The sequence below is a fragment of the Boleophthalmus pectinirostris genome, unplaced genomic scaffold, assembly GCF_026225935.1.
Source record: "Boleophthalmus pectinirostris isolate CB_2022bp ecotype Guang Dong unplaced genomic scaffold, ASM2622593v1 HiC_scaffold_15, whole genome shotgun sequence".
Classification (NCBI taxonomy): Eukaryota; Metazoa; Chordata; class Actinopteri; order Gobiiformes; family Gobiidae; genus Boleophthalmus; species Boleophthalmus pectinirostris.
This window is the reverse complement of record NW_026571070.1, coordinates 24,585,375-24,609,969: the sequence shown is the minus strand read 5'-3', so window position 1 is coordinate 24,609,969 and position 24,595 is coordinate 24,585,375. Positions and strand designations below refer to the sequence as shown.

The following is a 24,595-nucleotide window of genomic DNA, read 5'->3' as shown; positions in this document are numbered from 1 at the left end:
AGTAAGGCAACGATTCATACATGTGTATGCGCCTTCCATCTGACATTAATTGACCTCTTTGAACTTTTGTGGTATTCACAGAATTCAAACTCTGAATCTAGTCTGATTTTCATGCAGTGGTTTATAAGAAAGCTACTTAAATAAGCATGACAAAACATTCCATTGCATGCTCATGTCATATTGTCATACTGTACACCAACATTCTTATGAATGCCAACTTAAAAAGAGAAGCATTTTTCTTATGTCTCTCAAGCCCTAATTGAATTAGACTAACGGGCAGCGCATGGTTAGTCCCCTAATCAGATGCCTCATAACGTGACCACTCTGTGCAGTCTTGCTCCAATTCACTGTACAAGAGCCGGACGTGACAACAGACAAAATGTTTCCCCTTTACCTTCAATCCCGGTGAGTACTCAGAAACAGCATTTTGCATTACCCTCATGTGATTTATAGCTACGCACGAGGGACTAATTTATTGTGCTGCATTTGTATTGGTGTTTCACTGGAAATTTGCTTTAATTTGGACATAAACAATATACTTATTTGCGAATAACGTTTTCATGTAAGAAAAATAAGTGTCGTGATCTATACCCTTGCTTTAATGTTACTTTATTGTGTTTACAGTATTTATTATTTTCAACCATTTGGTTTCAGTGGCTGCTTATGTTGCGTTATAGTCTACTTGAGAGCAATAATGTAGTTTTCACAAGCAGAAACTTGAGTGCTACACTACAGGTGCCTTAAAGTAACCTGATCAGTGACCTATAGGGCTAGGTTTGAAATGATAACGTAAACCTATAACATGCTATTGCAGAGTAATGACCCTAGAGGGCACAATCAGCTTACTTTTTTTTTACCTCTGACTGCAAAACAGTGTGAGTTTGCCGTTTTAATGAGATAGCAGTAGGGTTAGCATTAGTTCAGAAAGCTCTACCCATGCGTCTGTTTAGGTGATTGCATTAAACGCGCCATACATAAACAGCAGGAAAACCGATCAGATCCAGGGTCTTCTCAGCCAGTCAGTGCGGAGACAAACCAATCAGCTGACCGCCGCATGACAGCCAGCCGCGGCGCATGCGCACTCCGGGCTCCTGCGCTATCAGGAACATGGCAGCGTCCTGAGCGTTGTGGGGGGAATACGGCGTAATTGAACACCTTCAGACAGCAAGCATCAGACTGGGAAAACTGAAAAGCACCAGCTACACCCAGAGAGGAGGGTGGGGGGCTGAGGGACCGCTACGCTAGACACCCCTTAGCTATTTTGCAGGTAAACACATCTTCCGCTACTTGCCACTTGCGCCTTTAGCTATCTTCTCAATGTTTGCTTGACTGACTGGACGCTGCTGCTGCTGCTGCCGCTGCTGTTGCTAATGCTAACTAGCTCTTCTGCCTGGAAACCTGGATATGGGGGCTAGCTTTGGATAGCTTAGCCTAAGTAAGTAGCAATCGCCTGCCTCTGCCACAGCCCCTTATCTGCATTTAGCAAACAAACGGTCGTAAGCAGTTGTCAAATACATCCTGCACCGGAGTAAACAACAGCGTAAAGACACGAATGTCGCCGTGTATTTTGAATACAATTGGATCGCGTAGGCCTGTTGTAATGAAGCAGAGTTTGAGAGGAAAGGAGCGTTAATACTCCTCCTGATCATGGATTTACTTGACAGATCAACAAGGCGAGCCAGGGAACATTCAGCCACAGTCCGATTGGTGAATAATTTTAAAGCCATCCATGAATTTTCAATCAACACGTTAGCGTTGTGCATTATTACAATACGTTGTGTGGAGGGCTACTGGTTTACTTCCTAAATTTACTCACGTACAGTAACTTCCTGCACGTTTCTTTGCATTTAGAAGAAGTAAATGCATTGGCTTCAGTTTACAATGAAGTACATAGAAATATATTAATAGTATTAAGGTCCAGTTGTGGTAGCCTTCTCTTCCTCTGTCACATGCTATGTAGTTTATTTCAGATATTGGTTAACCAACTAGTGCCAATTAAAATGCATCATTACCGCTGCCAAGTGATGTCACAGCACATGACAGTTCAACCTTTGCACTTAGAGAGGCTTTGACTATTTTCTATTTTACAATAAATACGACTTGTTGTTATGATAGTTGTCTTCTAGATTAAATGTTGTTAGGCTATACAAAACAGTAGGGCTGCAACTAATGATTATTTTAGTAGTTGACAAACAATAATTTCTATGGCGCTTTGAGATTATGTTTGAAGTTTATTATTGATTAAAACAACTAATTATTATTTTTTGCAATTGTGTTTTAATATTACTGCTGTCTTTGTCTTTTTTTACACTGTTATTCTAAAATGCAGCCCTACTAAAGAGGTGATATTAAAACAACTGTTATAAATACTCTTGGGTTTTTTATGTCATATATTTGTGAATGCTTTCTTATAATGCATTTCACTGTTTTTCTTTTGTATTCACCTCAGAGCCCTACTTTCTATTGATCTGCATAAAGGCAGGAAGTACAAGGAGGGCTGGTCACATGACTCCACAGAAGTCTGCCTCAGTCCTTTTTACACTCCCCACACAGTAATATAATCAAAGTGGCCTCTCCGGCAGCAGCATGGGGCTAGCTCTGCTCTGCTGGCTGTTAACATCTCCTGTTGTACATTGTGTCAACCCCCTGTCCTTTGCTTTACTCAGCCTCCTGATTCAACCAAGAAAAGAGGAGTCATCGTGTGCAACTGCAGAGGATTACTGTCAAACCGTTGAGACATAAGCAGAGCCATATGTTCATTTTGTGTCTAGAGTTCACAGAGAGCTCATTATGGTTGGATTTGTGTCTCCTGTATCTTGCTTATTTGCTTTCTACGATGGAGAGGAAGGAAAAGTGGAGTGTGAGTTTTCCCGGATCCTGGCAGAATGCTGACACAGGTTCTCATCAGTGCAGCTGTTAGCAATAACTGCACTGAGGGCTAGACCTGAGCATTTATTCACACATTAGTTTAATAGCTTGTCATTGTTGATTTTTATATAAATACAATGTTAATTTGCTTGTATAGGAACAGGTTTTGTTTTTCACTTCACAGCAGAATAGCCCAGTCTCTGTTAATGCCTACAGTGTCTGGTGATGGCTTCTTGATTCTGCACACTAAAGTGGTCTACATATCTTACCCCCCCCCCCATTCTTGCTGAAATGTGAATCTAACTGTCTTGCTTGTTTGATCACCCAAAAGTCAATTACCAAAGCACGCTTAAATTGGAATCGATTAGTTGACATAGAACCAATTACAGGGTTTGAATTGAAGAATATATTTTGTAAAAGCCTGTTACAAAGTGTTTTCTATATTGCAGATTTTGTGTGACTGATAAATTTGAGTTGTAGTGGTTGGTGCCATTAACAGAAAATTAACCTTTGTAATATCATATTGTATTCTTATATCTGGTATCCCTAATATGATATAATAATATTATTAGTTAGTTTGTTGTTTTGGTTGTCAGTGGAATATCTTCTAATCTGCAAGCAAAAAAATTACAAAAAAGACAGTTTGAAAAAGAGAAATTTAATCTTTAAAAATTTGAGAAACCAAAATAAAAATCTGTCATTTTCCCCCAGTTCTATTATAACTTCAACAATGTCTTCTCATGTGGTCTTTTTGATACAGCTCTGTCTGTTGCTATCAAAGTGATCAATAGGCCACCCACACACGCACACACACACGCACACAGGCTCTGCAGCAGTGTATCGACCAGTCATCAGCTGTTTTGATGACTCCTTCCCTCAGGCTCTGAACAGCAGGTTGTTTTTCCTCTCCTGGCAGGCATGTCTGTTTAATATATGTGTGAAGATACAGTTCATGTGAGGAGGATTGATCATGCGTTTTAGTCTGTCAGGATATTCTATGGCTTATATTAAACATGTGCTGTAGAATCGCTCAGTCACGGGTTGTTGAGAGGCTGCTGTGAGACTTTACCTTCCAGACGCAGTATGTAGAGTGAGTGTGTGAAGTGTGTGGTGGTACATTAAAAGGTGTGTTACATAAACCTGAGTCTGACTATGCGTGTGAGGGCCAGGGTGCAAAGAAGAGACACTTCTGGTGCTCAGGAATTAACCAAGATAATTTTTGTTGTATTATAGGTCCTATATTATGCAAAAGTGACTCTTGTGAACTTTAAGCCTTTAATTTAGGTACCTCCTCAAAAACATACCCACAGTTTTACTCAGTTCTCTCATGTCTGAATAACTTTTTATTATTAGTCTATCTACATCTCCAAAGCTCAAAATGCTCTGTTTCATCTTTCGATGTCATGAATTGTGAGTTTTCATGTTAACAATTAACTTTTATCTTATGTTTCTGAGAATTCCAGTCCAAGGCTTGCGTGATCAGAAAATTGCCATTTTCATCTACCCCTTATCTCCCCCCAATGCTTTATATTTACTTGTAATAACAAAAAAAAATCTGGGTCATAGATATATTGTTAAAAATATCACATAACCATTTTTAACAATAATGGGGTTTTGGCTGAAGCTTGGCTGTAAATCTGTGTTTTTATAGCCCTTCTAACTATCAAAAATCAACCACAGGGCACAGGGATATTTATATGCTAATTTTGATCAACACTTTTGTCTTCTAGGTCCTGTGAAAAGATGAACGTCGTCAAGGACAACAAAGATCTGGCCTGTTTCTACACCACCAAACACTCCTGGAGGGGGAAGTAAGAGACACTACTATCTCACAATAAATATCCAGATATGATTTCAGGTCTAGTTTTACTGCCTATTTCAAATAATCTGTGTCAGCTTTCAGAGCTACGTTAGCTATTTTTTGTTTTACCATAAGGGAGGCGGTTCCATTACACTGACTTCCTTATCTTTGCAAGGAAAAGATGTGTAGTGAATGCTTTGTCAGACAATGGCAGCAGTGAGATGAGTGGAGCGTTATTTTGAACTGAATATGAAGAGAGGATACATTTTATGAATGGATGGCAAACCATAAATAACTATGAAGATAATTTGTAGCGTAAAAGTCACACAAGTTGTTATTTAAGTGGTTTGTACTACACAAAACTAAAACAAATTGAACTTCCTTTTAACACGTTTGGATCAGTGGAACTAATTAGAAAAATTTAATGATTTCACCACTAGATTTCACTTTATTAAAATATTTTGATCCATGAGATAAGTTGTTTAGCTCCAGTGCACAATAAACCCAACAGCAAAATAAGCACAGATCCCTTCATGTTTAAATATATGATGTAACCTTTTACGATTTAGCAGTCTATCTTAAATTAACTTACAATTCAAGTTGATCTATTTAAAATATTATGTAACTAAAATTTTGCTTAAGTATTGGATAATAATGTAGACTAATAAATATACTTGTGTAGTTCTAATTGTGCATTTGACCTAAAATTAGCTGTGACATGATGCTCTGCTGAGAAGAATGAACCAGTCCAAGGGAGGCAGGCAGATCATATTACCAATACCTGCTTTCTAAATGTACTGTCCCATTAGCTCAAGCCTGGATCCATGTAACTCAAGCAGGGCTGCCATCTAGCTCTAGCCCTCAACAGAGCATCATGTGGATAATGATAGTTGGACGTACTATGTGATACAGTGTGTAGATGTGAGGATTTTACTGCAATAGTTTGTAGCAGGATGGTATAAGAGTCACCTTTTTACTATCCTCTGCTCTTATCTCATTCCTGTTTAATTAAAGCCTTGTGACTAGTGTGGAGTATTAGATTAGTCTGAGTGTGTCTTCTAAATGAAAGGCACTCGGCTGTCTATGTAATTGATCATATATCTGCATTACTTCTCCACTTTCACAGATGCAAATACAAGACTTTTTTGAATCTCCTTTGCATACCATAGTATTTTTGCCTCTCAATGGCAAGAGTGCACATTTTGGCTAAATATTATATTTAGATTTTCTTTTAGTTTTTAATATCAGACTTAATATATTGATTATAGTATAACTTGAATTTGCTCAATACAGTTTGGCTTTATAGTCTAAACATTTGGTTGGAGAAAGCACTCTCTGATGTGAAAGTCTGTTTAAGATGGAGATGCAGTGGTTAAGAGATTTAGTCAGGAAGTTGCCAAATGATGTGCAATGTATTATGAAATATTCTGCAGAAGAGGAGGCTATTGTACAAGCTGGAAGACAGGTCAGAATAGTATTGTCCAATTTGCTTTGTCTAATGCTTTAGACCTGGTTTTTACCAGTTTTTTGCTTAATGGTTTATGTAATTACTGGACATATCTTCATGAAACAAAATTGGTACAAAGTTCAATGCCTTCTGTATTGGCATAAGTGAACAAAAGTGCAATTATTTGTTCTCAATAGCTTTAAAAATTGTTGTCATTATTCAACCACAAAGCTGTGACTGATGTCAGTTAAAAGGAGTTAAAGCCATAGATTAATATAGTAAATTTGTGCATTTCTTTCGAAAAACAGTAAATCTCCCATAGTTATATCAGAAGCTGCCCAGCATCTGAAATTTTGATTCAGTCATCAAATTCTAGAAGATGACTTAGACCTGTTAAAGTGTTTTTCACATCTAAGTAATTTAATTTTACATATAATCTAGAATGAAAATAATCTATTGTGAACATAAAAAAGGATTTACATGAGTTCTGTTTCTATTATGTGCACAGACAATTAAGCTAATAGGTTGCATTCATGTGACTTCAAAACACTCACAGTTTTAAAATTCAGCTCGAGGACAGGTCAGAATGCTGTGGTAGAATGAGCTGTTTAACTGTCAGTTTGCTGCCAGGTTTATGCTGAATATCTGTATCTGTATTTACTGGGCTTATCCACACTAACAAAAAAAAATGGCATAAAGTTGAATGTTTTCTTTGTCAGTATTAAGAAAACGAAAGTGAAATCTTTTTGTCACAGTAGCCTCAGAAAGTGGTGTCATTATTCAACCGCAAAGACTTGATTAATGCCAGAGTTGAAAACAGTTAAAGCCCTTTGATTAATATAAATTTGTGAAGCCAATCTCTGTCAAATAAAGATAAGGTTCAACATTTGTGGATTAGAATCTGTAAATCTCCCATAGATTTATTTACCCTTGTTCTCTAGACCGTGTTTTTCACATCTAACCTATTGAATTTCACATATATATATATATATTGTACTTTATTTTAATTATCTAATGCAAACATTAGAAAGGATTTACATTACGACTAATTAGCTTGATTGTATAAGAATATGATTGAGTTGCTGCAGGTGGGATAGTCACTGGGCAATGTACTAAGATAGAATGGAGAGGAAAAAGGCAGCCCACAGACCATGAATAATTAACAAGCGTTGTGCTGACTCTGTAATGCCTCCTGCTCTGAGCACCAAGGCTGAGACGTGAAGAATAGGACCAGGTATAGACCAGACACAAGATGACATACATGTGAATTCTGATTACATCGTTCTTACATGTAGTTTGTGAAGAGGTTGTGCCTTCTCAGGTATACTGTATTGGTTATATAAGGTTGTCAAAAATATCGAAAAACAGATTCTAATCTATTCTAGAACTAGTATTGAAATTAGATTTGAGCAGGAATTGATACCAAAAAAGTCACTTTCACAGGACAGAAATGAACCTTTCCTGAATAGCTTTAGAATGATTTTGTGTTGTATCAGCACAAGTATAAGACCAGACCATAGACTAGTATACTCCCATAAACCACTATGGAACCTACCTGGACCACTGAGTGATTACACAGATATAAAACCACATGGTGATATAATAGAAAGTGCTATGATTTATTTATTTATTTTTAATTCCCATTCAAAATCACTATTGAGTATTGGTGTCGAAATCAAATTCAAAAGTATAGTATTGGACTAATTGGTTTATTACTATAACTAATGCAAATATATCAGAGGTTTATAGTGGGCTAAGTGAATGTGCCAAGCTAAATATGAGATGTTAAAGGTGAACTATGCACACTTTTCTGGTGGAGGGTCTATCATCTGCTTGAGATATTATAGCTTTGTCTGGAATGTTCCCTAGCATGGCATTAGACTAAACTATATATATATGGAGACAGGCCGGTGATGTCAACAGGCCAAGTTACAGATCAGATCCACATTTATGGTAATCTAATGAAAATTGCTAAACCGTAAATCAAATAAAAAATGCAGTTGGTAGTTGCTGAGTAACACCAGTCATATCTCTGGACACTTGGCAGCAATACAATTAGTAGCTGTTTATTATCCATGGGTTTCAGAGTGATGAAAAATTTGCACTGTTGCCATAGTAATTTAACAATACCAAACAAACTATTTCATCTTTTGAATTGTCAAAAAAACTCAAAATGTTGCCTATAAACAGGAACCTGAAAGCTGAATAGAGACAGACCACCCCCTTCAACAATGTGATCATTCCTATACCTTCAAATGTTATAACAATAAAGCAGAAAAAATATGTGCACTGACTCAGACACAATAAAGCTGGATATGAGATGACATCATCGAGATACGGACTGTAAATGCTGTCATGCGTGGACTTGTTTTGGAATTGAAATAATCTCATTGTTTAGTGAAAATAAATGTTTGAATTGTACTTTCAGTCATGACACTACTCTCTATATTCTCCCACACTCATTGTTATTTGCTTGTGGTATTATGACTAATCCTGCCTTTTGTATTCAAGGTACAAGCGAGTATTCTCCGTGGGCACCCATGGCATTACAACTTACAATCCTACAACATTAGAAGTAACAAATCAGGTTAGCCTGTTGTAATGTATTAGATTTAACAGCTATGTAGTTTTCCACTTACCGTCTTTGTGTTTGATGTCTTTTTTTCAGTGGCCTTATGGGGACATCTGCGGCATCTGTCCCGTGGGGAAGGGACAGGGGACAGAGTTCAACCTCACATTCCGAAAAGGCACAAGCAAGAAGTCTGAAACACTCAAGTTCTCCACAGAGCACCGCACAGAGCTGCTCACAGAAGCACTGGTGAGCCGAGCTAACAGCACACATTAGCCAATGCTGTGCAGGGCGACATTCATACAGTGTTTTGGAGCATACTATACAGTCTATTTTATATAATGACAAGCTAATTATTGATATGTAATTGGGTTATTTGGTGCTGTGCCTGTCACAAGTTCTGATTACCTTTTCATTAAATATAGTTAACATAATTATATTTAAGATTTTACTAAGTTTTTGGCCTACTTTTGTCTATTTTTTATTTAATTTCTTGTTGACATACATAGAAGTAATTCCAGTTCTGTTACCTAGCAACCACAATGTTAACAAATGCCAAAACTAATAGATCTAGTAGATTAGGCAAATAAAAATAGAAGACAGTGCCTTCATTTTTGTTAACCAATGCTTAATCTGCCAGAAAAATGCTTTTTACGCACAAATACGCAAGGCCCTGCTCTGTTGGTGACATTAGTAGAGGAATTCTCTTTTAGAACTCTGCTACTTCCTGTGTTTTTGTGCTTTCTTTTCACATTTTTTTCCCTACAAACTGACACTTAACTGATATCAATATTTGTTATACTTATGCCAGTACTATCTCATCAAACAAAAAAAAAAGAACATTTGTCGTATACAGGTCTACAGTTATTCCTTACTTTTCTAATGCAATCATAGCAATTATTAATCGAGTTTATAAGTGCTTTTCACACTTTCAGAGGTCATAGTGGAGTTTGTGGAGTCCCGTTAATGCTAATAACAACTACCATGCTAACAGCGCAGTATTACTCCTGGTTCGCTGACAATAAAAACCTTTTACAATTAGATGACTAATAGCTGCAAAATGGTTCAAGTTTTAATGGCATATGAATAACTTAAATAAAATTGTCTTTTTCAGAGATTCAGAACAGAATTTTCAGAAGGAAAAATAACTGGCAGGGTAAGGGATTTATAAAATTGTATTAACAGTCTAATGATGTATCTTGTAACTTGTGTAATGTTCTTTGCCTTAAATCCCAACAGCGATACAACTGCTACAAACATCATTGGAGTGACACGCGAAAGTCTGTGAATTTAGAAGTAACACCAGGCGGAATTGACCAGATTGATCCTCAGACCAACAGAGTGGTCTGCTCTTATGATTACCGGAATATTGAGGGCTTTGTGGAGGTGTCCGATTACCAAGGAGGGTTCTGCATCCTTCATGGAGGCTTCAGCAGGCTTGTAAGGACTCATATGTCATATATAATCAGTTGTTCATTGATAAGTGCTGTTAACCTTGGTTATATATTGGTTGTCCGCTCTGGTAGCATCTGTTTGCCTCAGAGCACAGAGATGACATCATCCGCAGCGCCATAGAACATGCAGGGAATTTTATTGGCATCACGCTCCGTCTGAGAAAGGAGTCCCTGACCTTTGAAGACTTTCTGACTGACAGACTGGGGAAGTACAGCTCAGACGAGAGCATTACGTCTCTGGCAGAGTTTGTAGTTCAGAAGATCACCCCGCGCCATCCAGTCAGTAACATGTCTACTTATGTTAAACTTAAATTACAAAAAAGTTAGATGTATGATTTTGAATTGTTTTGTTTCCTCAGGAGCCTGTGAAACGTATCTTGGCCCTAACAGAAACATGTTTAGTGGAGAGAGACCCAGCGTCTTATAACATTGTTACAGTTAAACCATTTGGAGAGGTATGCTCCATACACTCTTTACACTCAGTTACTTACACTATGCTCTTTTATCAGTTAAGGTACTCAGATGGATTTCTGCTGTTGTGCAAGTTTACAGGTCTCATTGAGAGTTGATTATTGAATCTTAGAAATCTGCTCTTGTTTCTTGTGATTATGGTCTGAAGATCTTAGTTAGACTTTTATTTTAGATTTGAACACAAACAGAATCTGCTCATACTGTGTTATGCACACTATGTTATAGCAAACATAAGTCTTCAGTAAAGGTTACCTTGAATACTGCCCTCCTGTGTATTTATGACGGTTTCTTCTGTCCTCAGGTATTTGCACTTATTTGCGATGTTGACAACCCTCAGGTTTTTACGGTTGAATTTATCAGAGGACAGATTAGGAGGTTCTCCTCCACAGAAAGGTATGCACTTAATAAAAATATATTCAATACAAATGTATGTGGTTTCTAATGAGAATTCTCATTGTTCTTCAGGGACTCCTTATTAGCTAGCCTGCTTGACGGAGTACGTGCATCAGGCAACAGGGATGTGTGTGTCAAGATGGCCCCCACCCAGCGGGGACAGAGATGGGGGCTCCTGAGCATGCCTGTGGACGAGGAGGTGGAGAGCTTACATCTTAGGTTCCTGGCAGCACCACCCAGTGAGTCAGGGCCCATGGTCTCAATAACTATTATGTGAAGAGTGTCATCTGCATCTAACAAAAATATGTTTGTTTGTTTTTTCAGATGGCAACTTTGCTGATGCTGTGTTTCGCTTCAACGCCAACATATCATACAGTGGAGTTTTACACGCTGTGACACAAGATGTAAGATTCGATTTGATTGTTCCTCTACCCAAATATGTTCTAACGTATGTTGGATGTTCTCCCTCAGGGCCTGTTCTCTGAGAACAAAGAGAAGCTCATAAACAATGCCATCCTAGCCCTTCTGTCCCAAGAGGCGGAGTTACCTGCTGTCAACAGTGAGCTGGAGAGCCACTTCCAGGCCATCCGACGCCTAGTGGCCTCTAAAGCTGGGTTCCAGGCCTTCACACAGCTCCCTAAGTATGAATGCAACTTATTCACCACCACCTCTCATAGCTTATACATTGAATGCAAATGAATGTGAGCTGCTGTTAACCGGCATGCTCTGTCATTCCAAGGTCTGGTCATGGGTCTGGACTCTCAGATGGAACGTAAATATGAATCCATGCAACTCAGTGCACCCTCTGTTTGCTTATTTGGATTGTTCTATTCCTTTTACATCAACCAGGCTCTGTAATGTTTGTTCAAATCCAACTACAAGTCAGTCAAGATTGTCATAGAAAATACTTGGGTTCAAATGATTCAGTTATTTCCCATGGCAGTTCTTGGTCATTTAATGGGATAAATGTTAAGAAATTGAATGGAATCTATTGCAGATATACCTTTATGAACATGCTAAGCCCTTTTGTTGTAGCTAAACAATTTTCTTATTTAATCATGTCAAATTGCATGCACTAATTATAAGGCTTGAGCATCAATTCTTATGCCAAATATAGTTGAGTAGAATGCTCTTCTCCCTCTATTAGAGGGACCTTTTTTTTTCTCAAAACAGAACTGAATCCCCCACCACTAGTAGCCTGGCTGTTGTGAAAAGGACTATTACCTTCTGCTGTGTTTTTCTTTCACCCTGGTTTTCTCAGAGGCATGTAATCTGTATGGCCTTGATCCACTATATCATGATTCAGTTTTCACTTTCTTAGTTCGACATATTATATTACTTCTATTTGTGCTATTTAGTAAACAAGCATAAACATTGTCCTTCATCGGGTCACTGAGATGTATGAGAGGAACTGTATTTACTGTTGATTCTTTACTCCTGAACCCTAGTTAGGATTCCTAAGATTTATTGCTGGGCATTTGGCTGTTTCTCTTAACTACCACAAAATGCCCATAGCTTAAGATGGTTTAAATCATTTTGCTGCTAGAGCCAAATGTTACCTTTAGTTTTCTGTAGTTTAATGTTGCTGTTGTTGGTGAGCAAAAGAAACAAAAGTCCCTTCAGTAGCAATAAGTCACTGCATTAAGTCCCAGGCCTCTGAAGACAATTTCCCAGTTATGTGTTGTTGAAGTGGTACTGTATGTATAGCAGCCTTTTAAATGTATGCATGTTTTCAGATTTAGGGAAAAACTGGGAGTGAAGACAGTAAAAGCTTTAAAAAGGAACAACAATGGTGTGACCCATGCTGCTATTGACATGCTCTGTGCACTTATGTGTGTAAGTATGATTTAATGAGTGCACAAATGGTATATAGAGCTGATTAACCCTACACGGTGTGATGACTCTGTCACTTATCACTTCAGCCAATGCATGACGACTATGATCTGAGGCAAGAACAGTTAAACAAAGCTTCCCTCCTGTCCTCAAAGAAGTTCCTGGAAAATCTTCTGGAAAAATTCATCACTAATGTGGTACATCTGAAACTAAATATGAATTATCTTATAATGCTTTTGAATTTCAGTTGCTCATCTTGTGCAATATGCTGTATACAGTTAGACATAGGCTGATGTGTCTTGTTTTCTAGGACCATGGAACAGGAGCTTTGGTCATCAGCTCTTTACTTGACTTCCTGACCTTTGCCCTCTGCGCACCGTACAGTGAAACCACTGAAGGACAGCAATTTGACATGCTGCTTGAGATGGTCGCCTCCAATGGACGCACTTTATTTAAACTTTTTCAGGTGCAAAGTTTGAAACATGTCCTAATGTCATTTAGTATTACTTGTTGTGTATACTGATGTGTACTTGTCATCTCTAGCACCCCTCTATGGCCATAGTGAAAGGAGCAGGCCTGGTGATGAAGGCCATTATTGAGGTAGGTCTGCCTATAATAGACCCTCAGATAGACCTGGTACATCCATGTTACACACGTGTCTTTGTTTTTATGATGCAGGAGGGGGACAAAGAAATTGCTACAAAGATGCAGGAGCTGGCCCTAAGTGAAGGAGCTCTGCCCAGACATTTGCACACGTCACTGTTTACTGTCAGCACTGACCAGAGAATGCTTACAAACAGGTCAAATGTCTTGTAGTAGTCCCTGAGAAGTAGAATAACTGTAAGAAATTTAGTTTTGAGTAAACAGCCAAACATGTTCTGCTGTGACTTATTAGTTTCCTTTTTCGTCCTTTCCAACAAATGACTGTGTTTTTCCCTTCAGGCAGCTGAGTCGTCATTTAGTTGGTTTGTGGACAGCGGAAAACCCTGTTGCAATGAACCTGTTGAAAAGAATACTTGTAAGTCTTATCAATGTTAATACCACTGCCTTTATGTTATATAAACGATTTTGTTCACAAATTTCAGTAGTGACTAATGATCTAAAACCTTTTCATATAAATGAGGCCACACTACTGGACATGAGCTAGTCTTATTTTTATTTGAGCTTCTCTTTTGCTTTCTTTCTTCCAGCCAACAGGGTTACTGGCTTATCTTGACAGTGCCGACACTGTTCCAGAAAAAGATGTTGATAGAATGCACATTCGAGACAACTTGAAACTTGCCACGGTATTCTACTATAAGTTATTCAATGGTTAACTTTGTTAACTTTTACTTTACAGAAAAATATATTCTTTTTTATCGTAGGACCAGCTAAATCGTAACAAGGTGCCTGAATGGCAGCGGATAGCAGGAAAAGCAGCCAAAGAGGTAGAAAAGTTTGCCAAGGAGAAGGCAGATCTAGTGCTGATGCACTGGAGAGATAAGATGGGCATCGCTCAGAAGGAGGTGAGGCATATGTGTTTTATATTGCTGCTTCTGCATCAGGTGCTGAACTGCTCAAAATCATAAAATTATTGAACTGTTGCATGCTTGATTAAAAAAAAGCTTTTTGTTACGTTATTTTACGGCTGTATTTAATGTTTGTATAATGTTCTTAACCAAATGTTGGGAACTGTTTCTGTTCTTTCTGCTATTTCTGCCTTACCAAAGTAGTCATTGAACTAACTATACTTAGTTACTATTGGACATTACTAGACATCCTTAATGCTTTCCATGCTTGGCTACGCTTATAATTAATATTTGAGATCATTTGCAACAAAGCCCCCCTGATTGTGCCCATTGCCTTCATGCTCATTGCTGGCTTACCGCTGTATTTTAACAAGCTATAAATTGTAAAGACAATCAGTAATGTACACCCACCTTTGTACCAGCTGTGTTTTGTTGCAATTCATCTGTTTTATCAAAGAAACGATAATCTCTGTGTTGTCTCTGCCTCATCCCCTCATTGTGTTTTTCTCTTGTCAAAATATGCAGCAGGACAGAAATAACTTGGTAAGTAGGAGCGGCCAATGGGATCTAGTGTTTAAAGCATTCTTCTGTCCATCAGGCATTCTCCATCTGTTTGTGCTGAAGTGGGTGTGTTTTGAGTTTGCATTATGGAAACCACAGTTTAAATCTGTCTAACCTTTAAAGTGACAGTAATGCTGGCAATAGTTTTTCTACCCACAAGGACTTCCTAGTTTATATTAGCCAAGTTACTACATACTAGTTATTTTTATTTACAGATCGTAAGTCCAGAAGTGGTCGTGAATAGTCATAATTTTTCCATAAAATGTCAAATCGGGCAATGACAAATACCAATTATGCAGTCAATTGTGCTGTTAAAAATGGCTATTTTTCAGCTGCAGAAGGATTGTGTTTCCATAACGACAAAAACAGAATGTACACATTTTTGGGATCCCATTCTGTTTCTTTTTTGGTTCAAAGATGACAATATTTAAATGTATGTTTGTCTTTTCTTCACTTTTAACCTTTCAAATGGCATTTTCACATGTTTCACCTCTGGTCTGCATAAGCTTTTTATGTTCTTACCATTTCAACTTCCTTCCGTTAAAAACGTGACTGCATATGAACAATATTTTTGTGTAGGTTGTAAAATTTTACTTTATTTAATTCTATATTTTTATTACAGAATCCCAACCAGAAACCAGTGATCTTAAGGAAGAGAAGACAGCGGATAAAAATCGAATCAAACTGGGAGCTGTTTTACTACAGGTACTGCTTTTGTTTGATATACATACATACTTGACGTAATGTAATCCAAAAATAGTTGTTTTTTATTTAATCGTCTAACAATGATAAATTTTGACTTTCACTTGGCCTTATTTCTAATGTCTGTTTAGATTTCAACTTGACCATGCACGCTCTAACCTCATCTGGAACCTTAAGACCCGGGAGGAGCTGCGGGAGGCTCTGGAGGGGGAGATGCGAGCGTTTGGCGTGGACCGGGAGCTTGGCAGTGCCACTGTCATTTCCTGGAACCACCAGGAGTTTGAGGTGCTGCTACTATGAGTCAGATTATAGTCTTGAAATAACCAGACAGAACGATAATAAACAAAGTTCTTGTATTATATGTTTAGGTAAAATATGACTGCCTTTCGGACGAGATCAAGATCGGTGATTACTACCTGCGACTGCTTTTGGAGGAAGATGAAAATGAGGAGACGAGTGCCATCAAGAGATCGTAAGTGTAGCTAAAGTTGTATCAGTGTTTCAGTGTATCTTTATATTCTAACAAGATTCTTCCTCTTTTGTAGATATGAGTTCTTCAATGAGCTTTACCATCGCTTTCTGCTCACGCCCAAAGTCACCATGAAGTGCCTATGCCTGCAGGCTCTTGCAATAGTCTATGGAAAATGCTATGAAGAGATTGGTCCATTCACTGACACTAAATATATTGTGGGGATGCTGGATCGAGTGAGTATTACAGCCTAATAGAAGTGCAGCTCTGGACATCAATATTTATTCACTTGTGTTGTGCAGTGTACTGACAAACTGGAAAGAGATAGACTCATCCTCTTTCTCAACAAGCTTATTCTGAACAAGGTAGGTCTGTCAAACATCACAGTTAACACTGGGTCAAATAGTTTTTTGGTGTAAAAATGTAAATCATGTATTTTTTTAGAAAAATGTGAAAGAGGTAATGGACTCAAATGGAGTGCGCATTTTGGTGGATCTGCTGACTCTGGCCCATCTCCACACCAGTCGAGCAACCGTCCCCCTGCAGGTATGAGATATCATTTTTTTTACTCTACAATATCAATAATATTGTTGGGGAAATTATGATCCTTGTTTTGCCTCATTATTAAGTGATCACTGTGAATTATTGCAGAGTAATGTTCTGGAAGCTTCACCCGACATGAGAAGGGACAGTGAAAAAGAGTGGTACTTTGGTAATGCTGACAAAGAACGAAGAGGACCTTTTGGTTTTGAAGAGGTAAATCAAAAAAGATGGTTCTTGTTTACTGTTTTGTTATAAACTAAGCTCATTCCACTCTTCACTATTCAGATGCATGAGTTTTGGAACACAGGTGTCCTGACTGCAAAAACTCGCTGCTGGGCCCAGGGGATGGATGGGTGGCGCCCTCTGCAGGCCATCCCACAGCTGAAGTGGTGTTTGCTGGCCAGCGGACAGGCTGTGATGAATGAGTCTGATCTGGCCACACTCATCCTGAACATGCTCATAACCATGTGCTCCTACTACCCCAGCAGGTCAAACTAGGATCAGTACTATGGCGAAATCTATATAGAGGACTTTGCTTATAATGTTTGGGTTTTTTTGTTTGTTTTTATCTTACTGTGTGTTTGTTCCACAGAGACCAAGATAATGCAATTATTCGGCCCTTGCCAAAAATTAAGAGGTTGATTAGTGACAATGCCTGTTTACCCCACATTGTGCAGGTATTTTTTGTTACATTAATGTAATACAAATAACCTTCACCAACACGTGCACACTTACGCTGACCTCTTTGCCCTTTATTCTCTAGCTTTTGTTGACCTTTGACCCAATTTTGGTGGAGAAAGTTGCCAATGTCCTGTATCTGGTGATGCAGGACAATCCCAATCTGCAGCGTCTCTATTTGACTGGAATTTTCTTCTTTATTATGATGTATACAGGCTCAAATGTTCTGCCAGTTGCAAGGTACTACCATAATAATATAGAAATGACCTTAAAGTTTCAAAGTTTGCTAACAAATCTGTAAACAGAATTGCAATAGCGTATAATGTTTTCTTACTTTTATAGATTCCTGAAATATACCCACCTGAAGCAAGCCTTCAGATCAGAGGAGGTAGAGACTGATTTGACCAGTGTGTTGCATAAATGTTTATTTGCATAAAATTACTATGGTAAATATTTTCTTAGGCTAAAGGTCAGGATATAGTTCAGCGCAGTGTGCTGGGCTCCATCCTTCCCGAAGCCATGGTTTGCTACCTGGAAAATTATGAGGCTGAGCGCTTCTCTGAGATCTTTCTTGGAGAGTTTGATACTCCTGAGGCCATTTGGAGCAGTGAGATGAGGTATAGTAAAATAGATTCCATAATTCACATAAGAGCTATTGTATTTGAATGTTACTGTATGTAATGTTATTGAATGTGTTACATGGTAAATGTTGTTCTTTTTTTCAGGCGTATGATGATAGAGAAGATTGCTGCTCACGTGGCTGACTTCAGTCCCAGGCTGCAGAGCAACACTCGGGCCCTGTACCAGTATTGTCCTATTCCAGTCATCAGCTTCCCTCAGCTGGACAATGAGCTGTTCTGTAACATCTACTACCTCAGACATCTGTGTGACACAACCCGCTTCCCCAACTGGCCTATTCGTGATGCTGTATGTTTAGTTTCATAAAACAATATGAATGTGCTTGAACCCATTCATAAGTGTTGTTGTCTTAAATATTCAGGTGAAACTGCTTAAAGATACACTTGAAGCCTGGAAGAAAGAAGTGGAGAAAAAACCTCCCTCCATGTCTGTAGATGATGCATATGAGGTCCTCAATCTCCCCAAAGGACAGGGACAGTAAGTGTCTCTCTGTGTCTAGTGCTTCCACAGAATACATCTTAATGCATACATTACATTTGAACAATGACATTTTCCATCTGTAGGCATGAGGAGAGTAAAATCAGGAAAGCCTACTTCAGATTGGCACAGAAATACCATCCAGATAAGAACCCAGAGGGAAGGGTATGTCAAGATTTGACCAGAAGTCTTCTGGTAAACAAAGGCAAACTTATTTGAGCCCTGTGAAATTGTTATTTCAGGACATGTTCGAGAAAGTTAACAAAGCTTATGAGTTCCTTTGTACAAAATCTGCACGAGTGATTGATGGACCGGACCCAGAAAACATCATTCTCATCCTGAAAACGCAGAGCATCCTTTTCAATCACCACAAACAAGGTTTTTCTCTTACTCTGTTTCTACAATTTTTTATTTTATTTTTCATCTTGAAATTAAAACTAAACATACATTAATATAATAACCATATCTTATGCCAACAGAACTGGAGCCTTATAAATATGCAGGTTACCCCATGCTTATTAAAACCATCAAAATGGAGACTGATGATGATCAGCTCTTCTCTAAGACCTCACCTCTGCTCCCGGCCGCAGCTGAACTGGCCTTTCACACGGTCAACTGTTCAGCACTGAATGCAGAGGAGCTAAGGCGTGAGAACGGCATTGAGGTATGTTAAAACATTGTTTTTCATTATGCATTTGGTGTAAATAATTTGACCTATTATTATCACCATGAAACAGATTTTATTAGAAGCTTTGTCCCGTTGTGTTGCTGTACTGACAGCGTCAAGCAAACCTGATGACATGGCTGTGCAGGTACTTTGATTTTGTTCAGCCTTTAATCGGTGCACATGTGCAGTACTAAACAAAATTCTGTTGTTTAGGTGTGCGGGCACATCTGTAAGTGCTACAGTGTAGCAGCTCAGTTTGAAGAGTGCAGGGAAAAGATCATTGAACAACCCAACATCATCAGAGACATCTGCCACATCCTCTACCATGGGAAGGCAAGTGGTCCATTTTTACATTTGGCTTTTATGATGATTATCTATCAGTTTCTTCCGCTTTATCCGGGGCCGGTCCACGGAGGCAACAGTCTGAGCAGAGAGGCCCAAACTTCCCTTTCCATACACACCGATATAAAATACTTGTTTTTTCCCTCCTTTTAGGGTCTTCCCAAAACAGCCACCTTGGCAGTCCAGTGTGTCAGCTCTTTTGCAGTGGACTTCTTCCTACAGACGCATCTGTACCATGCAGGTGTGCTTTGGCATCTGTTGGTTAATCTCTTCAACTATGACTACACTCTGGAGGAGAGCGGAGTACAGGCCAGTCAGGACACAAACCAACAGGAAGTAGCCAACAGCCTGGCCAAGCTCAGCCTGATCGCACTGAGCCGCCTGGGAGGCTATAACCCCGCAGCCCACAGCCCAGACGGGAACAGCCCTGTCCCAGAGACCAATGGCATAGAGGGCACACCACCAGAAAACCCAACCATACGCAAGAGTTTAGCTGCTATGCTCACACCGTATATCTCCCGGAAGCTGGGGACAGGCACTGCCGCTGAGGTGAGTGGTGGAGAGAAGAAAGCAACTTTTGTAATTAAGCAATTTACAATGCATTAATGAAACTTTTTGTATTACGCTGTTTTTTTAGGTCTTAAAACTACTTAATAGTAACTCAGAAAACCCCTACCTGATTTGGAACAATTGCACACGAGCTGAACTGATGGAGTTTCTGGAGTCTCAGCAGGAGGGGAACATCAAGAGGGTAATAATACTCATGCTTCAGAAACCTGTCTAGTACTACATTTCTACTGTTGTATTGATAACTTTGTCCTTGATGTTTTTAAAGGGAGAAAATGATAAACACTTTGGTGCAGACTTTGTCTTTGGTGACCACAGTAAAGAGCTGATAGTGGGGGAGATTTTTGTGCGGGTTTACAATGAACAACCAACATTCCCTCTTGAAGTGAGTAGAGGAAACCAAAACTCAACACAATCATCATTGTTTATTTTGAAACTTTTCAATTCTTGTCTTCTAGTACCCTAAAGCCTTTGCAGCCAGTCTCTTGGACTATGTGGGCTCTCAAGCCCAGTATCTGCACACTCTATTAGCCATGAGCCAGAGCAACAAAGTTGAGTCCCAGCAGCACGCTGAGAGGCTACGCTTTGCTGAAATGGCCTTAGAGGCTCTCCGCAATGTCATCAAGAACAACCCAGGTGAGACAGAAAAAGGGGGCACATATTTGTTGGCTCTTATTTAACAATGTAATTTTTTTCCCTCACCGTAGGATCAGAAACCGAATGCATTGGGCATTTCAAACTGCTCTTCTCTCTGCTGCGAGTTCATGGAGCTGGCAGGGTCCAGCAGCTTGTTTTGGAGGTATGTTTTTGATTTATTCTTAATGTCATTGTTGAACTTATAACACTTGGCAAATGGAACTGGTTCTTTCTTGTCTAGGTTGTAAATACAGTAACTTCAAATCAAGAATGTGTGACCAACATTGCTGAGTCTCTCGTATTGTCCAATCTTCTATTGCTGCTACACTCATTACCTTCCAGTGAGATTTCAAACTCTGTAAAATTACAGTTAATGAAACAGTACGACATATAATGTCCATTTCTCTCTAACTTATAGGCAGGCAAATGGTGCTGGAAACTCTTTATGCACTTACTTCAAACACAAAGATTGTCAAAGAGGCTATGGCCAAAGGTGAGTATAGTTTGCTCTACTTTTTAACATGACAATGATGTGCACTTGCATTGTATGCTTATTGTGTCTATTATGTTTATATGCCAGGTGCTTTGATCTACCTGTTAGATCTCTTCTGTAACTGCACTCACCCCCAGGTCCGCACACAAACAGCGGAATTATTCTCCAAGATGACCTCAGACAAGCTTGTCGGGCCTAAAGTGCGTGAAAAAAAAATCTAGAAATGCATACATTTATTTTACCAAATATCTTCTCTAAATATTGTTTCACATGCAGGTTCGTCTAACCCTGATGCGCTTCCTCCCTGGCGTCTTCATGGATGCTATGCGGGACAATGCAGAGGCTGCGGTGCACATATTTGAGGGGACACATGAGAACCCTGAGCTCATCTGGAATGACAGCTCCAGGGAGACTGTGTCCACCACTGTCAGAGAAATGATGCTTGAGTAAGACGGCATTCATTCTCTACTAAGTATTTACACCAACATTTACATAGTTCTTATTCAATAATACGAGTCCCCTACCGCACCTAATCTGTGTTACGTGTGCATCTGGCATGAGTCCTTCAAAAATACAAGAAAAAAAACAAGCAAACAAGCATATTTTTCCTTTTTTTACAGACACTTTAAACAGCAAAAGGACAACCCTGATGTGAACTGGAGAGTAAGTGAAAGCCATTATTATACTTACCACACAATAAGTTGTTTTAACAACTGTAATCCTAATCTCTTTTCTTTTATTTTCTGTAGTTGCCAGAGGATTTCACTGTTGCATATGGGGCAGGACAGGGAGAACTTGAGGTTGGTGGAGTGTTCCTGCGTATCTTTATAGCTCAGCCGGGCTGGGTCTTACGTAAGCCTCGCGAGTTCCTGGTGTCCCTCTTGGAGACTCTGACAGAGCTGCTGGAGAAAAATAACCCAAATGTAAGTTTCTCATAATAGCACTATTTATCATAACTGACATTTGTTTACTTGACTTCACATTTCATTTTATTTCATAGGGTGAAGCATTGGAGACCGTCACCACAGCAGCAGTTTGCCTTTTTAGTACTCAGACCCAGTTGGCGGATCAGGTGCCTCCACTGGGCCACCTCCCTCGCATCCTGGCTGCACTGAAGCACAAGAACAATGCGGTGCCCAAAAGCTCCATCCGCCTTATTCATGTGTTATCAGACAATGAGGTGAGAATGAAAGAGCTGTCTTGATAAGTCTTTTTGGAGTGGCACACATGACAACTTTCTCAATTGTTTCTGCAGCTCTGTGTACGTTCTATGTCAGCCCTGGAGACTATTGGACCCTTAATGGCTGGTATGAAGTCCAGAGCCGATATGGCTGGGTTGGCATGTGAAGCTCTCAATCGCATGTTTCAGAAAGAACAAACTGAACTTGTGGCACAGGTAAAAAAAGATTTGGCTGTTAAAGATTTAAGCATTTCTGGATTATTGATGAGTGTTGTGACTTAGGCTCTACGAGTAGACTTGGTGCCATACCTTTTGAAATTGTTGGAAGGAATTGGTCTGGAGACATTAGATAACCCTTCAGCGACTAAGGCACAGATTGTAAAGGCGCTTAAGTCCATGACCCGTAGTCTGCAGTATGGAGAGCAGGTAGAAAAACTATCTCCAACATGAGTAAGTGTAGGATTTCTGTTCTGACAAATAATTCATACAAACTTTTACAGGTTAACGAAATTCTTGCAAAGTCCTCGGTCTGGAGTGCTTTCAAAGACCAGAAACACGATCTCTTCATCTCAGATTCTCAAACTGCTGGATACCTGACAGGTATAATAACATTTCTGTTATTGTGTGATACTTGGATTACTGTAAAATATTAAGGTAAAGGTAAGTCCCAGCAGGTTTACCTATCTAAGCCTTTACTAAAGCCTTACCTTTGCCTTTTCCTTAAATCACCTTGTGGCCCACACCTCACTTGTGCTTAATCTTAGTTCTCAACTTGTTCTGTAACCTCCTGACTCTGCTGTCTCCTCCTCCTTGTCCTCCACCTCTCCTCCTCCTCAGGGGTGTCTACTCCTTCTCTCCTGGCTGCCAGCAGCCCACTGCGGGGTGGTCTCTAGACTCCTCCACTGGGCTCATTGCCCACCTCTGTCTTGCTTTAATGCAGGTAGACATCAACCACAATCTAACTGCCATTCATTTCCATATTCCAGTTGCTTCTCATCTGTCAGTGTAATCATCATTTATGTATTTCTCTATATTTATTTTTTATCATATAGATAACAGTAACATTTAACTTTAAAATGGTCTATTTTTAGTACAATTGATACTATACTAAATTTCATCTATAGTATGTTTCCCCATTCAACTATATCATTCCTACATCATCCCGTCATCCATGTCCATACGTGTTTTGTTTCAATGTCTGTGAAGCCGCTTACGTATCTTTCGCATCCCTCAGGTCCTGGAGTAGCAGGCTATCTCACAGCTGGCACTGGCTCTACAGTTATGTCCAGCGTTCCTCCCCCTGTGGACCACGACATAGCAGACCAAGGCTGATGGACACGTCCCAGTGGAACACACTCAGGCACCGGACTGCCTCCCCGCCAAAGCTCCAGGGACCGAGGACCCCACCATGAGGAGGTGGAGACAGAACCAGAGGAGAGCAGGACTTGGACTACTGTGACAACCTCCTCTGCTGTCCCACTCCTCTCAGCCTTTCCAAATGGCACTCATGTCTTCAAAACAAATCCTTTTAACAGTTGTTCTTGTTTAATTTGATTTTCTTGTTTATCCCAATGACACACAAAAGAGTTTACTTTTTTGTATCAATATATTTTTTACTCTAGATTCTTTTTCCATTAAAACACATTTTGGGAGAGTAAATGATCATTGGCCAATCACTCTCCTAACTGTGTGAACTTGGCCTCACATCTGTGTATCGGACCTATTTGCCAACAGTATAAATAGTCTAGAAAATTGAATGGAAGGTGAAGAATAAAATGTGCCCTGCTCTTCTAAGGACTTTGAACCCTTGGTTGTGTGGCTCATGTGTAGGGTCAGTCCACCAAATAGCTTTTTTAATTAAACCATTCTCTGCTCTCTTTAAAGGCTATCTACCTGCCTCAATTTTAAAATAACTTTCCTCTCCCGAATGCAGAAAGCACTAGAATATTTAAGTGATTAATAATAACAATTTATCAACGGAAATGCTTCTGCTGATACAGGACAAATGATGTTGAATCCATGTGAAAGACTAGTGCAATTTGTGTTCAATGTAATATTGCTTATATATACTTTCTATATGAATGTACATTAAAAATAAATCAAACACACCTGTACATAAAATTTTAAGAATAAAAGGGAACTCACAGTGTTGTTATTTGGATTTTTTGTATCTGCATGATTATTCATCATAGTGTAAAGAGTGTAGTTCACTATTTGAGCCCAAGTAAAGGGACAGCAAGTATTAATGAACACTTAATACGTAAAGATTTTTACTCACGTGGCTAATTTCCATTTTC

At 39.2% G+C, this 24,595-nt stretch overlaps 1 protein-coding gene across 6 annotated transcripts; it reads left to right on the top strand.

Annotated features, from left to right (window-relative positions):
• The first annotated feature begins 1,073 nt into the window (after window positions 1-1,073).
• On the top strand, window positions 1,074-24,447 carry LOC110169995 (dnaJ homolog subfamily C member 13). Of its 6 annotated transcripts, none has more exons than XM_055150869.1 (57): window positions 1,074-1,267; window positions 4,599-4,679; window positions 8,628-8,703; window positions 8,785-8,934; window positions 9,800-9,841; window positions 9,925-10,125; window positions 10,212-10,418; window positions 10,499-10,594; window positions 10,912-11,003; window positions 11,076-11,242; window positions 11,328-11,407; window positions 11,475-11,644; window positions 11,743-11,775; window positions 12,740-12,839; window positions 12,926-13,033; window positions 13,147-13,302; window positions 13,380-13,436; window positions 13,515-13,636; window positions 13,779-13,854; window positions 14,027-14,122; window positions 14,201-14,341; window positions 14,873-14,887; window positions 15,528-15,610; window positions 15,739-15,892; window positions 15,976-16,079; window positions 16,153-16,312; window positions 16,379-16,441; window positions 16,521-16,622; window positions 16,728-16,832; window positions 16,905-17,107; window positions 17,212-17,296; window positions 17,383-17,537; window positions 17,640-17,685; window positions 17,760-17,914; window positions 18,023-18,224; window positions 18,298-18,413; window positions 18,500-18,578; window positions 18,656-18,791; window positions 18,893-19,077; window positions 19,151-19,225; window positions 19,294-19,413; window positions 19,576-19,971; window positions 20,060-20,173; window positions 20,258-20,374; window positions 20,448-20,625; window positions 20,697-20,788; window positions 20,867-20,966; window positions 21,044-21,118; window positions 21,206-21,318; window positions 21,395-21,564; window positions 21,739-21,781; window positions 21,868-22,041; window positions 22,119-22,298; window positions 22,374-22,514; window positions 22,581-22,724; window positions 22,799-22,898; window positions 23,533-24,447. In XM_055150869.1, exons 2-57 carry the CDS (start codon window positions 4,612-4,614, stop codon window positions 23,628-23,630), a joined length of 6,816 nt encoding a protein of 2,271 aa, XP_055006844.1. In that variant the 5' UTR covers window positions 1,074-1,267; window positions 4,599-4,611; the 3' UTR covers window positions 23,631-24,447. The 6 variants fall into 6 exon arrangements, with proteins under 6 accessions (XP_055006844.1, XP_020791266.1, XP_055006846.1 ...); XM_020935607.2 differs by having other exon boundaries at window positions 14,870-14,887; XM_055150871.1 differs by lacking the exon at window positions 11,743-11,775.
• Window positions 24,448-24,595: the final 148 nt, after the last annotated feature.